This window comes from Acomys russatus, chromosome 11 (assembly GCF_903995435.1).
Source record: "Acomys russatus chromosome 11, mAcoRus1.1, whole genome shotgun sequence".
Classification (NCBI taxonomy): domain Eukaryota; kingdom Metazoa; phylum Chordata; class Mammalia; order Rodentia; family Muridae; genus Acomys; species Acomys russatus.
The window spans coordinates 36,331,299-36,345,515 of NC_067147.1; the positions used below are offsets into that span (position 1 = coordinate 36,331,299).

General features: G+C 38.2%; 1 protein-coding gene across 3 annotated transcripts in view; it reads left to right on the plus strand.

The window, feature by feature from the left end:
- The window catches only part of Ranbp2 (RAN binding protein 2), a 531,879-nt gene that overhangs the window by 16,082 nt on the left and 501,580 nt on the right, over positions 1 to 14,217 (plus strand). For all 3 annotated transcript variants that reach the window (XM_051153075.1, XM_051153073.1, XM_051153074.1), the window contains exons 8-18: positions 2,239 to 2,326; positions 3,852 to 4,061; positions 6,947 to 7,128; positions 7,212 to 7,387; positions 7,514 to 7,637; positions 8,168 to 8,329; positions 8,540 to 8,677; positions 8,754 to 8,900; positions 10,178 to 10,357; positions 10,450 to 10,533; positions 13,346 to 13,481. In XM_051153075.1, coding sequence (XP_051009032.1) covers positions 2,239 to 2,326; positions 3,852 to 4,061; positions 6,947 to 7,128; positions 7,212 to 7,387; positions 7,514 to 7,637; positions 8,168 to 8,329; positions 8,540 to 8,677; positions 8,754 to 8,900; positions 10,178 to 10,357; positions 10,450 to 10,533; positions 13,346 to 13,481 — 1,627 coding nt within the window. The remainder of the gene's footprint in view (positions 1 to 2,238; positions 2,327 to 3,851; positions 4,062 to 6,946; positions 7,129 to 7,211; positions 7,388 to 7,513; positions 7,638 to 8,167; positions 8,330 to 8,539; positions 8,678 to 8,753; positions 8,901 to 10,177; positions 10,358 to 10,449; positions 10,534 to 13,345; positions 13,482 to 14,217) is intronic.

Genomic DNA, 14,217 nt, shown 5'->3' on the forward strand with positions numbered 1-14,217 from the left:
GTTGGAGGCCTACACTATTGTTACCGGATCCTCACTGCTGTCGGATATCTCGGTGTTGCTGTGTGTCAAGGAGATTCTTAATCTTTGAATCTACAGGTCCGGCCTCTTCCTGTGTTCCAGCAGGTCATACATGGGGTAGATGTTGGGGTGAGGTCATCTCAGAGTCCTGGATCAGGGCCCGCTCTCCCGCTACATGTCATCAGGGCAGGGCCCGCTCTCCTGCTACATGTTATCAGGGCAGGGCCCACTCTCCCACTACATGTCATCAGGGCAGGGCCAGTTCACCTGGAAAGGATTTTTCATACAATACATTCTGATTACAGTTTCCCTTCCCCCTACTCCTCCAAGTTCCTATTTCCCTTTCCATTTTTATCCACACAATGTCTTTAATAGAAAGCAAACAGGCATCTAAGGAATAATAGATAAAACAAACCCAAACAAATTGGAATATGAAAAAACCAAACAAAAAAGAGCTAAAGAAAAAGCACAAGAAAGGCATACATGTTTGCATACTTAGGTAGTCTTATAAAAGTCCCAAACTGGAAGCCATAGTATATGTGGAAAGGACCTGTAAGGGAGAAAAAAGAAACAAATAAAAAGCTTTCTTGACTTAACATTATGAGACAAAGAGCTTTCAAAGATGTTCGTTCCTATGCCTACAGCTGGGTATTGGGCCTACTATTAAGAGTGGCTTATTCCTCCAGTGAGAGTTCCTGGAAGAAGTTTAGTTTTTCATTTGCAAGTGGCAGTCAGTTGGAGGTAGTTTCTGGCTTGAGGATGGGATGTTTGCCCACCACCCCATGCGGTGCAGACTCATACAGGCACTGTGCACGTGTCAGTCTCTGAGTTCATATGTGCACCAGCCCTGTTACAGCCTCGATTGCTTTCATCATATCTGGCTCTTAACACTCTTTTTGCCACCTTTTCTGCAGAGTTCCCTGAGCTCTGAGGGGAGGGATTTGATGGAGACTTTTTTTTTCAGGGCTGGGTTTTCCTAGTTCTTTCATCCCCTGCATATTGTCTGGCTATAGGTCTCTATATTTATTCCATCTGGTGCAGGAGACAGCTTCTCTGATGTAAGTTTAGCCACGTAAGGCTCTATGAGTATATCAGAATGTTGTTAGGAGTCATTTTATCACAACATACCTTTAGCAGAACAGTAGTATTTGGTTTTTTTCATAGGTCATTGGCCTATTTAGTCTCAGGTTCTTGGCCACCCGGGCAGCATCTCATGAAGTGGAGTCAGATCAGCTATTGGTGGGTTACTCCCACAAGCTTTCTTCCACCATTGTACAGTGCATTTCTCTCCCCCCGCCCCCACCCCAGGATGGGTTTTATTTTTAGTCCTGGCTGTCCTGGACTTGATTTGTAGACAGCTGGCCTTAAACTCACAGATAATGTGTCTGTCTCTGCCTCCTGAGTGCTGGGATTAAAGGCATGTAAAATCATGCCTGACTATACAAGTGGATCTTGCAGGTAGGTCACCATTGTAGAATGAAGAGTTTGTGACTGCATTGGTCTTTATCTTTTTCCTTTGGTAGTATGAAGAGTACCTTCCAATACCATGAATGCCCATGGGGTTGAAGGCTCCAGTTAGGCACCAAATCCACTGATCCATGTTCATTGGGTTGTTAGGTATTTGACAAGGTCTTTTATGCCCATGATTTGCTTAGAAGTCCATGGATAGCCCAGGTAGCCCTTGAACTCTTATGTTACCTACTACACTCTAATAAAAATGGTCTTTGTGCTGGGCAGTGATGGTGCACACCTTTAGTCCCGGAACTTGGGAGGCAGAGGCAGGTGGATCTCTTGAGTTTGAGGCCAGCCTGGTCTACAAAGTGAGTTCCAGGAAAGTCAGAACTACACAGAGAAAAAACCCTGTCTCAAGAAAAACAAAACATCTTTGTCTTTTTTTGTTGGGGGGTGGTTGGGACAGGGTTTCTCTGTATAGCCTTGGCTGTCCTGGACTCACTTTGTAGACCAGGCTGGCCTTGAACTCACTGTGATCCGCCTGCCTCTGCCTCCCAAGTGCTGGGATTAAAGGCGTGTACCACCATGCCTGGCTGTATTTTTTTTTTTTTTTTTAATAGATTGCTTAAATTTTTTGCTTGGCAGCTGTTTTCCAATCAAATTTAATCATTAACTGGCCATTATTTTAAAGTAGTATAGAAAGGAACATCTGGCTGTTGGAAATATGGATATCATTGAATTATGTTCTTTCTGTTCTAAAATTGTCAGGTTCCAAGACCAAAGGTTAAATTAATAAAAGGAGAAAATGGACAAAATCTACTGGAAATTATGGCCCATGATCGTCTTAGCCAGTCAGGTAACAATATTTTAATTGATTAAATCTTGAAATGGTAAAAACTTACTTAATGCTTTTTTTTGCATATACGTTTACATCATTATACATATATATAATAAACTACATACAGCAAGAAGAACGTAAATGATAAAAGCTTGAAAAATTATTTTTAGTAACATCTTTTTATTTTATGTATATGAGTTGTATGTGTGCTCATTCATACTGTGCATCGCGTAGTTGAGTCTGTCTTTACCGTGTAGGCTCTGGTATTGAACTCAGTTCTTAAGGTTTGGTGACAAGTACCCTTAACAGCTGAGCCATCTTGCCATCCCAAGATCAAAACTTCTATTAGGTTTCTTAGATTGAAGTCTTTTTAGTGTCCAGAGATAATCTTCCATGATTACTTGTTAAAATTTTGCCAAAGGTGGTAGGCATGGCAAGCATTAAAAAACAATCTTACCTTTTTGTTTGTTTGTTTAAACTGCCTTCCCCCCGGCCTCCAGGAGGCAGGTGCTGAGTTCTGAACCTAGGACCTTATACTTGCTATGCAAGTGTGCTACCATTGAGCTAAATCCCCAGTCCCCTTTGCATTCTTTTTCTTTTTCAAGATTTATTTACTTAATTTTGCTGGCTTCCCAGTGGAAATAACTTTTCTATGTAGGTGTTAGAGTATCTATCTATCTTGTGTGTGTAAAAATAATTCTGTAGCCACATACCATTGGCTGACTATTTAATACTACTCTTGTAAACATTGTTCTGTAGGAACAGAGTCTCTAGTTGCCTAAATGGAATTATAAAATGTTGCAGGGCGGGGTAGGGGGTGGGCTAGTGAGTATATATTTCCCATAGTATGTTTTTATCAGGGTCCATTCATGGTGTCAGTACTTAATCCAAGTAGTAGCTTAAAACAAATCCTTACCCCAAATTTCTGCAATAAAATATTTCTATCTGTAGACCTAGAATTAAGTCCTTCTTAAAGCTGTTTAAAAACAGCGAGAATTTGAGAAGCCAGTTTTACCAAGCAAGATAATCAGATCAGAGCATTAGGGCCTGGTCTTAGTGTTGTCAGAGGGCCACTTAAATCCTATACTTTTCTGTCTAAAATGAAAATGTTTAGCATTTTTAAATGTGTTTTTTGTCCCCTCCCTCCTTTGTTTTACTTTTTTTGTTTTGTTTGGTTTCTTGTTTTTCGAGACAGGGTTTCTCTGTGTAGCCTTGGCTGTCCTAGACTCACTTTGTAGACCAGGCTGGCCTCAAACTCAGAGATCCGCCTGCCTCTGCCTCCTGAGTGCTGGAATTAAAGGTGTATGCCATCATGCCTGGCTTGTTTTACTTTATGTAGACATAAACTGTGAAGCCTGTATATTTTGTTTGCCCTTGATAAAGTACTATTTTTGTTGACCAGCTGTTATTTGGATGTTGGAAGATGAGGTCTGAGATGAAACATGTTATTTCCTTCTTGGTCATCGTAATTAAATGATAAAGAGATGTGAGTAAATAAAACGGGTGTTTCAACATAAAATGATGGAAAGAATTTGTTTTTCAGGACACATGTTGTTAAACTTAAGTCGTGGCAAGCAAGACTTTTTAAAGGAAGTTGTGGAATCTTTCGCTAATAAAAGTGGCCAGTCTGCTCTCTGTGATGCTCTGTTTTCCAGTCAGTCATCGAAGGATAGATCTTTCCTTGGTAATGATGATATTGGAAACCTTGATGGACAAGTACCAGATCCTGATGACTTGGCTAGATATGATGCTGGTAAGTTGCACCTTTCAAAGGAAATGTTCTTTATTATGATCCACTTATATCAGAAAGGCCTTAACAGTCTTAATTTTGTTTTTTTAAAGATTTTATTTATTATTAAGAACACAGGCTGGGTGTGGTGGCACACGCCTTTAAACCCAGCACTCAGGAGGCAGAGGCAGATGGATTGCTGTGAGTTCGAAGCCAACCTGGTCTACAAAGGGCGCACAGGGCAGCCAAGGCTACACAGACAGACCCTGTCTCAAATAACAGAAACAGCAACAACAACAACAAAGAATACAGTGCTTTGCCTGCATGTACACCTGCAAGCAGTCACTGTTCTTAACCTTTGAGCTATCTCTCTTGCCACAGTCTTAATATTTTATTGGATTTCTTTCCATGTCTATTTTGACAAGAGTTGGAAGTTAAAGAGTATGAATGTAGATGACACATTTTTTTCTTTGAGATATCTATGTAATCTTTGTTTTGTTTTCTGAGACAGGGTTTCTCTGTGTAGCCTTGGCTGTCCTGGCTTTGCTTTGTAGACCAGGCTGGCTTTGAGCTCAGAGAGACTCACCTGCATCTGCCTCCTTAGTGGTCAAAGTAAAGGTGTATGCCACCATTCCCCACCCTATTTGTAGCCCCCCTTTAACTCAGAGATCTGCCTGCCTCTGCTTCCTGAATGCTGGGATTATGAGTGTATGCTATCACTGCCTGATGAAATAGTAATATGTAGTATGTATGTCTTCCTTTGTGAATTTTCTATCCTGTAGTATGTGTATATCTGTGTATATATATCATTTGCTTGGTACTTTATATTTAGCATTCAATTTATTTACTTTTTGTTGCTGTTGTTCTGTTAATATAATACTGAGAATTTTAGACAGGATCTTTTTGTTTTGTTTTGAGGCAGAGTCTGTCTCACTTGTAGCCTTGCCTGCCTAGAATTAGCCATGTAGACAATGATGGCCTCGAACTCAGCGATCTACTTGCCTCTGCCTTTCAAGTATTGGAATTAAAGGCATATTCTACCATGGCTGGCCTCATTTAACCAAGTTTTCTTCCTTCTATTTGCCCTTGTTCTTTTGTATTTGGTGTGATTTGGTTTTATATTCTAGGATTTTTTTTTTTTTTTTTTTTAAGATTAATCATTACATATACAGTGCTCTGTCTGTTTGTACCCCGACAGGCCAGAAGAGGGCATCAGATCAGTACAGAGGGTTGTGAGCCACCATGTGGTTGCTGGGAATTGAACTCAGGACCTCTGTAAGAGGACTTAACCACTGAGCCATCTATCTAGCCTTATTCTTGTGTGTGTCTGTGTGTGGGGGTGGGGGGTGGGATCTTTGTTTAGCTTTAGCTTGGTGACAACCACCTTGCTGGACTGAGTGCTCATTTGGACAGGTGTGCCATTAGCCTTTTCTTGCTGTACCCATTCAGTGTAGATGGCTTCTTTCTTCTTGTCAACCTGGGTCCCTTTGCCAGTCAGCCGATCTATTTTTAGTGTTCTCCTACAACTTGAACTACTTCATCCTTTCAGATGGGTAGTGATGAGGACAAAACAGAAGAGTGCTAGACAACTTCAGTAGTAGACAGTGTGTGTTTTAAAATTAGTTCCTAAAAGTGAAACTACTAAGATGGAGAAGTGCTTACTATCTTTTCTTGCAAATTGCCAAAATGCTAGCATTTCCATAAAAGTTGGACTTTTTTTACTTCCAGAAGCTCATAAGCTTTCGGTATTAATTTTTTTTGTAGAGGAAAACATGCTTTTTTTTATTAATGCTCATAAGTTAATATAATGGTATCCCATTGTTATTTAATGGCTCCTTATTGAAAGGGAAATCTTTTGAACATTTTTTATAAAGTGGATATTATTTACTTGTTAGATTTGTTTTATTATTATTATTTTGTTTTTGTTTTGTTTTGAGACGGGGTTTCTCTGTGTAGCCTTGGCTGTCCCTGAACTTGCTATGTAGACCAGGCTGGCTTCAACCTCAGATCCACCTGTCTCTGCCTCTGGAATGCTGGGATTAAAGGTGTACGCCACCAGGCCCAACTTATTGTTTTGGTTTGTTAATAATTTATTTTTATATGCATTGGTGTCTATGAGAGGGTGTCAGATCCTCTGGAACTAGAGTTATAGACAGTTGTGAGCTGTGTGGGTGCTTAGAATTGAACTCAAGTCCTCTGGAAGAACAGCAGTATTCTTACTTGCGAGCCACCTCTCCAGTCCGTATTGTTTATTTTTTATTATTTATTTATTTATTTTAAATATTTATTTTTATGTGTATTAGTGCTCTTTCTGCATATACACCTACAGACCAGAAGAGGGCAGCAGATCACATTCTAGGTGGTTGTGAGCCACAATGTGGTTTCTGGGAATTGATCTTAGGACCTTTGGAAGAGCATCCAGTGTTCTTAAACTGCTGCGCCATCTCTCCAACCCCCCTATTGTATATTTTTTTTAAGTTTAATGTTTTTTCCTTATTTATTTGTTGAAGAGTCATAATTTTCTCAGATGGCCTGGAAGAAACTTTCTCATATCGTTTCTTACTAAAATTTATAAAGTGTACATGAACATCGTGCCACACATCTTTAATCCCAAAACTTGGGAGGCAAGGTAGATTGATCTCTTAAGTTCAAGACTGCTGAGTGAATTTCTAGGACAGACAGGACTATACAGAGAAACCCTGTCTTGAAAAAACAAGTCAAAACAAAAACAAAATTTATAAAGTATTAATGCATTCAATAAAAATGTGAAAATTTTGCTATTCTGTTTCTCAGTTTAAAAACAGAGAAGCAGTTTGTAACCAAATTTTATGTTAGCTTAATTGTTTTCATAAGCTAAAGACCCAAAGATAATGTTTTTTACATGGTCAGTTTTTGCCCTTCTGTTTCAGGTGCCGTTCGAGCACATAATGGTAGTCTTCAGCACCTTACCTGGCTTGGCTTACAGTGGAAGTCACTGCCGACTTTACCAGCAATTCGAAAATGGCTAAAACAGCTCTTTCACCATTTGCCTCAGGAAACCTCAAGGCTTGAAACAAATGCACCTGAATCAATATGTATTTTAGATCTTGAAGTAAGCAATGATTATAATTAATTAAATATTTCAAGGCTTTATAATTTGTTTTTCTAACTTTTTTTTTTTTTTAACTAAAACAGGTATTCTTACTTGGAGTTATATATACCAGTCACTTACAATTAAAGGAGAAATGTAATTCTCACCACACTTTCTATCAACCACTGTGTTTGCCGTTTCCTGTGTGCAGACAGCTGTGTACAGAAAGGCAGAAGTCCTGGTGGGATGCAGTCTGCACTCTGATTCACAGAAAGGCGGTGTAAGTAGTAAAACAGTAATAATTATTTAGCGTATGACCTGGACTTTACTAGGGATATAATTACATTCAGATGTATGTAGGTATTGATCTGCATTTCTTTAAAGCAGTTCTGTTAAACTTTTTTAGACCTGGAACCTCAGCAAAATTACGACTTCTAGTTCAGCGTGAAATAAACACTCTGAGAAGCCAAGAAAAGCACGGCCTTCAACCTGCTCTACTTGTGCACTGGGCACAGCACCTTCAGAAAACAGTGAGTTCGTGGCATGTGTATATTTTTTTAAAAGAGCATTGCCTTAAACAAAAGTGTTTTTCCATAGTAAAGTTAATGCGTTTACACATAGCCAATTAGTAAAATATTGGCTAGTACTGGTGTGTGCTATGTATCAGATTAGATAGGTGTTTAGCTTTTTGACCAAAGTGTTATTTTCCGGGGCAGACTTTGGTTATCTAAAAATGGCAGGTTTTGTTGCAGTGGGGTTGAGTTATAGAGGAAATGTGGTACAGAGTTTCACATAGCCTAAGTTGTCCTAGAACTTGATATATGGCCAAGGATGACCATGAACTACCAATTGCCTTGCCTCTGCATCCCAAGTACCAAGATTACAGTTGTGTGCCACCATACCCACCTTAACAGTGGCAACCCTTAAAAATAGATTGGGCTGTGTCATTAGTAGAGGCAGTTAATAATTTTTTTTAAATTCCATTTAACTTTGATTTGAAATTTTTATCAGTTTCTCTAAACCATTTATAAAGTTGTGGACTACTGACTTTCTATTTTAGGGCAGCAGTCTTAATTCTTTTTATGATCAACGGGAATACATAGGCAGAAGTGTTCATTATTGGAGGAAAGTTTTACCGTTGTTGAAGATGATCAGAAAGAAGAATAGTATTCCTGAACCTATCGATCCCCTGTTTAAACATTTCCATAGTGTGGATATTCAGGTAATAATAAACACTAATGAACTGATTGCACATATAGAAAATAACTCCATAAGTAAATTACCTAGCTATTTTATGATAGTGTTGCTTTCTAAATCGTGTAGCTTACAAAAAGTATGACTGTAATGAAATGTTAACTTTCTTTAGATAAAGTATAATCTTTGGGAATTTGGGTTTGAAGCAGTTTTACTAACAGTTACTACACATATTTAGGCATCTGAAATTGGTGAATGTGAAGAAGATGCACACATAACTTTTGCTATATTGGATGCTGTTAATGGAAATATAGAAGATGCCATGACTGCTTTTGAATCTATTAAAAATGTAGTTTCTTATTGGAATCTTGCACTGGTAAGTGATGTGAGGATTAAATTGAGTTTTGTTTGTTTGCTTGCTTGCTTTGAGAGCCTAATTGTATTTTGTATAGATTTTTCACAGGAAAGCAGAAGATATTGAAAATGATTCCCTGTCTCCTGAAGAACAAGAAGAATGCAAAAATTATCTGAGAAAGACTAGGGACTACCTGATAAAGATTTTAGATGACAGTGATTCAAATATTTCTGTGGTTCAGAAAGTAAGTTGCTGGTTGTTGTCTGAAGTTTAGTATTGTTGATAATTGCTCAGGTTTCATATTTTGGCATCTCTTATGTCTCTTATGTTTCAGAGGCTTGTGTGTAGTGGAAATATCTGAATATTTAGCTTACTTTATCTTAGGGTTGGCGTATATTGAAACAACAACAGAAATTGGCATTTGGGGCTGGGAAGATGGCTGTACAAATGTGAGGTTCCATGATTGGTTACCCAGCACTCAAGTAAACCTCAGGTGGTCATAACTACTCACCTATCTTCCAAGAAGCCATGACAGAGATCCTTGAGTAAGCTTGCTAGTTAGACTAGCTGAAGCTTCAGGTTAGTGAGAAGCTAGGTTACGCTTCCATATATAAGATAGAGAGTCAGGGGAAATATTTAATATCCATACATGTGTGCACATTCCTGCTATGTATGTGAATATCTACACCACACATGCTTGTCTACATGTGTATGCATGCGAGCGCACGCACACACACACCCCTTTGGTATCCTAGGTGAATACTTGTTTCTAAGGTAGACAGTAGTTTGTCATTTTGACATGTTATCAAAATGAACATGATAATGTGAATTTTGCTGAAGTGAAATCAGAGAATTTTTTTATTTCCTGTGGACTATCTCTCAGCAGTTTCACACTCACGTTGGTTTTATGTTTAACCTTTTTACTGAATATTTTGCGTTGCTGTTGTTAGATTAGGATTATATTGTCTGGTGCGTTTCAATATCTATATTTCACTCTTTTCAAAATATCTTAGAAGAATGGGTAACTTTGTCCTAAGTTTACTTTTTTTATTACTGTGACTTACAGAGGTAATAAAAACAACTTAGACTTTTATTTTAAAGATTTATTTATTATTATGTATACAGTGCTCTGCCTGCATGTACATTGTGCCAAAAGAGGGCATCAGATCACATTATAGATGGTTGTGAGCCACCATGTGGTTTCTGGGAATTGGACTCAGGACCTCTGGAAGAGCAGTCAGTGCTCATAACCTCTGAGCCATCTGTCCAGCCCTACACCTTAGACTTTAGATCTGTAATGCTATATGTATAACTTAATGCTAAAATGTGCTGTGGTGCACACATGTAGTCTTCACACTTGAAAGGCTACGTAAGGACTGAGAATTCAGGGATACCCTGGGCTACCAAGTACAATCCTGTCTGTGTGAAAAATGTAAACAGTTTAATGAAATAGAATCTTTTATTTCTAAGTTATTCTGGAAATTTTTTTTTCAAGCTAAAGCTTTTTTTTTTTCTTTTAAGTTGCCTGTTCCCCTTGAGTCTGTAAAAGAGATGCTGAACTCAGTTATGCAGGAACTTGAAGACTACAGTGAAGGAGGTACTCTTTATAGAAATGGTTGCTTGCGCAGTACAGATCCGGAAATAAAACATTCTACACCATCTCCTACAAAATATTCTTTATCACCAAGCAAAAGTTACAAGGCAAGTGGGATGGAGACAAGTTATAGTAGTGTGACATTCTCTTCTAAATGTTGTGACACCCCTGACACTTGTGTGTGCATTTGTGTGTTTAGTATTCTCCAAAAACACCTCCCCGATGGGCAGAAGATCAAAATTCTTTACTGAAAATGATCTGCCAGCAAGTAGAGGCCATTAAGGTAACCACTTCCTTTGGCTAAATGTAACCTTTTGTGCTAAAATTCTTTCTCTATAATCATTCTCTTTCTTTTTTGTTTTGCTTTGTTTTTCGAGACAGGGTTTCTCTGTAACAGCCCTTCCTGTCCTGGAACTTGGTGTAGACCAGGCTGGCTTTGAACTCACAGATCTGCCTGCCTCTTCCTCCTGAGTACTAGGACTAAAGGTGTGCGCCCACTATGCCGGTTTTTTCTTTTCTTTTTAAAAAATTTCTTTACTTTCTTAGAGCTGATCAAAATATACTCTTGCTATACTCTATGGATTATATATCATGTTTTGCATTATATCTTTCCTGGCTCTTAACCATATTTTCTAAATTACTTACACATGAGATGTGAAGCTTTTAAGAAAATCTGTTACCTAAAATACGTGATTCCTGGTATCCCACGCAAGTAACTTGTACTGCTATGCACTATCATACCACCGTTTTCTGTTGATTCATTGCTCACCATGGCTGCTGATAAAGTATGTCAGGCTTATCACTAGGAATTGAAAAGTTGTCTGAGCTTAATCTCTATATAGCTTTGGCTGTCCTGGACTTGCTTTGCAGACTAGGCTGGCCTTGATCTCACAGAGAGCCACCTGCCTCTGCCTTTGGAGGACTGGGATTAAAGGCATGCACCATGATGCCCAGCTAAATACAACTTTTATTTTGATTTTTTTTTGCTATTGGCTAAGAACTAAATCATTCCTACACCTATGTTATACTAAGTACAATGTGGTGATTAGTATGGTATGTATAATCAGCAGTATTTGGCTTTGGTTATTACTTGGTTAAATAATAAAGGTTTGAGTTTGTACAGTTATTTTTGTGTTCTATAAACCATGATAACACATTAGAATTTCTTTCAACATACAGGTTTTAGTCATTCAGCAGTATATTCTGTGGACATGTAATGGAGCATTAGTCTGTGAGCCTGGAAAACCAGGTGGTGCTACACTGAACTTTGAGTCTAGTTACTGTTCTTAAATAAATTGATTTCTTTTGTCTGATTAATTTTTTTGTAAGGTTTGAGAATTGTTGAAATCAATTGTTACTACATCTTCTGGTTCTTTAAAAAAATACTTTAAAAAATGTGTACATGCAGGTGGGTACATCTGGAGGCCACAGATACTGACTTCAAGTTGTCTTCTGTTGATTTCCATCTTGTTTTATTCTCATTGAATGTGGAATTCATCAGTAGGCTAAATTGACTGGCCAGTAAGCTCTACCTTCTAGTGCTAGGATTTTTGGTTCACACCACCAAACCTAGCTTTTATGTGTGCACTGGAGTCTGAAGTCTGAGCTTCATGCTTATACAGTAGGCACTTTACAGACGGAGTCACAATCTCCCCCCGCCCCGAGTTCTTTTATTATTAACAATTATTATTATATTGTATATAAAGTTTAGAACTTTGGACCAGAAACCCATCATTTCTTCTCATTTTTATTTGCGATGTGCAGCATCTAGACAGTTGACTAGGTAGATGAGTGGGCTCTATTTTTAACTTGAAATCGAGGTAAGGAAATATTTGAAGCACGTGCATTTGTTTGTTGCTGTGCCTGAAACATAATTTAACTTTTGGCAGTTCTCCTGCCTCACTTTGCTTTGTGCTAGGATTATATATGTGAGCTGCCACTCAAAATGAAGCATTTCTAGAACAAGAAAACACATAAACTAGGTTTTTTTGTTTTTTGTTTTTTTCTTTCTGATTTCATTTGTTATAAATTGTTTGGATGCCTAGCTAGAGAATTTTGAACCTGTTTTCAAAATTGACTTGTCATCTGATACCCAGATACATCGATTTTTTTTTTTTTTCCCAAGAAAAACAAAACAAAAAAACAGGTGATGGTGGCACACCATCCCAGCACTTAGGAGGCAGAGGCGGAATCTGCGCTTTTGAGGTCAGCCTTGTATACATAGTGTGTTCCAGGACAGCCAGAGCTCTACAGAGAAACTTGTTTCAAAAGAAAAAAAATTCATTATTAAGTCCCATATTGTAAGAGGAAGTCTTGTAAGTTCTGGGGTTGGATGGGGTATTGCCATTTAGTAGAGTAGCAGAGATAAGAAAGCCATGTAGAAGGCAGTATGTCTGCCATCTTGTCTGGCAGGAGAGAATTGGTAAAAACAAACCAGCAAACAAACAAACAAAAAACATTTTGGAGTCTGTTCTTGATCAGATCCCAGTTCTGTCTTTTCCTGCATCTGTGTGTCTATCTATATCTATGTCTGACTATTTGAGGTATGAGGGGTTTTGTTTGTTTGTTTGTTTTTACTAACAACATGGTATGCCTAAGAATGTACACATGATAAAGTTTTGAGCAGACACTGTTTTCAGTTATTGCTGACTAATTTGTCGTTACCTTGGAAATTCGTTGCTTCCCTCCCATGTGGATAAGAGTGGGTTTCAATGTTGAGTAGTCCAGACAATCCGGAGGACATAGCAATGTGGGGAGAAGACTCTTAGCAGCTAAAAAGGTAGCTTGAAGTGCTTGAGGACAGGGATTGTCTGAAAAAGAAGTTTCATTTTAGTTTTTTGTGTAGGTGTTGTGGCTGGACTAAATTTTATGAGGGTTTTGTAAGTAAGAATGGAATGAGATATAGGGAGTTAGTTCTGGGGGGTAGAGTTAAAGTGACTGAGTAGACTGTTTCCGGTACTTAGATTCCAGCGGAAAGTATAATCTAAAAGACACTACCAAACACTTAAATCTAAAACATTTGTTAAGTGTTTGCTGAGACTGTTTCTAGCATTATATACTTAAATGTTTCACGTTCCTTACTTTTTTTTTAATAGAAAGAAATGCAGGAGCTGAAGCTAAATAGCAACAGCTCTGCGTCCTCTCGCCGTTGGCCTGCAGAGCACTACGGGCAGGACCCAGCGCCGGACGGCTTCCAGGGCTCACAGGGTTTCCATGGTGCCCCTCTCACAGGTGAGCTGGCAGCTGAGCAACCTCCACACGCCAGTAAAATAATAGTCCTTTCTGAAATTTTCTTTTTTGTAGTACTGAGACTTAAACTTGAAGGGAGCCTTGTGCTTGCTAGATACATGTTCTACCTCTGAGCTATATTCCAGCTCAGCCACCCCTCACCCTCATTTAAAGAGGTAACTTGAAATTTTTACTTGTCTTTGGTTTTGTACATGCCTAAACACACCTACTTACATGTGGCCAAAACACTCTATATAGTATACTGAAAATTCATAAATCCAATCATAAATAAATCTTATCGTAAATCTAAATATATTAAAGCTAAATCTTTTTACATATATCATAGCTAAACTATGAAATGTTTCATAAACTGAAACATGTTAACCAATATAGTTATGTACTGAGAGGTGCCTCATAAATAAGAACTTAAACCTGTTGGTATTTAGAGAGACATTATTGTGAGCCTAGCCTTTAATTGTTGAGACATCTCTTCAGCCCTTATTTTGAAACATGGCTATTCACAGGAAAACCCATGCTAGGTTGTTCTCTTGCTGTTTATTTATTTACTATTTACTTTATCTATTTATCTGTGTTTTAAAATTATCTTTATAAAACTATGTTTGTTTCTCACTTAACCTGGCTATTACAGAAATGAGACTCTTTTATGTGTATTGTTTAATAATAAGCTTCACAACACAGTAACTGAGCAGTTATTACTCTATTCTTAATCCTCTAAGCT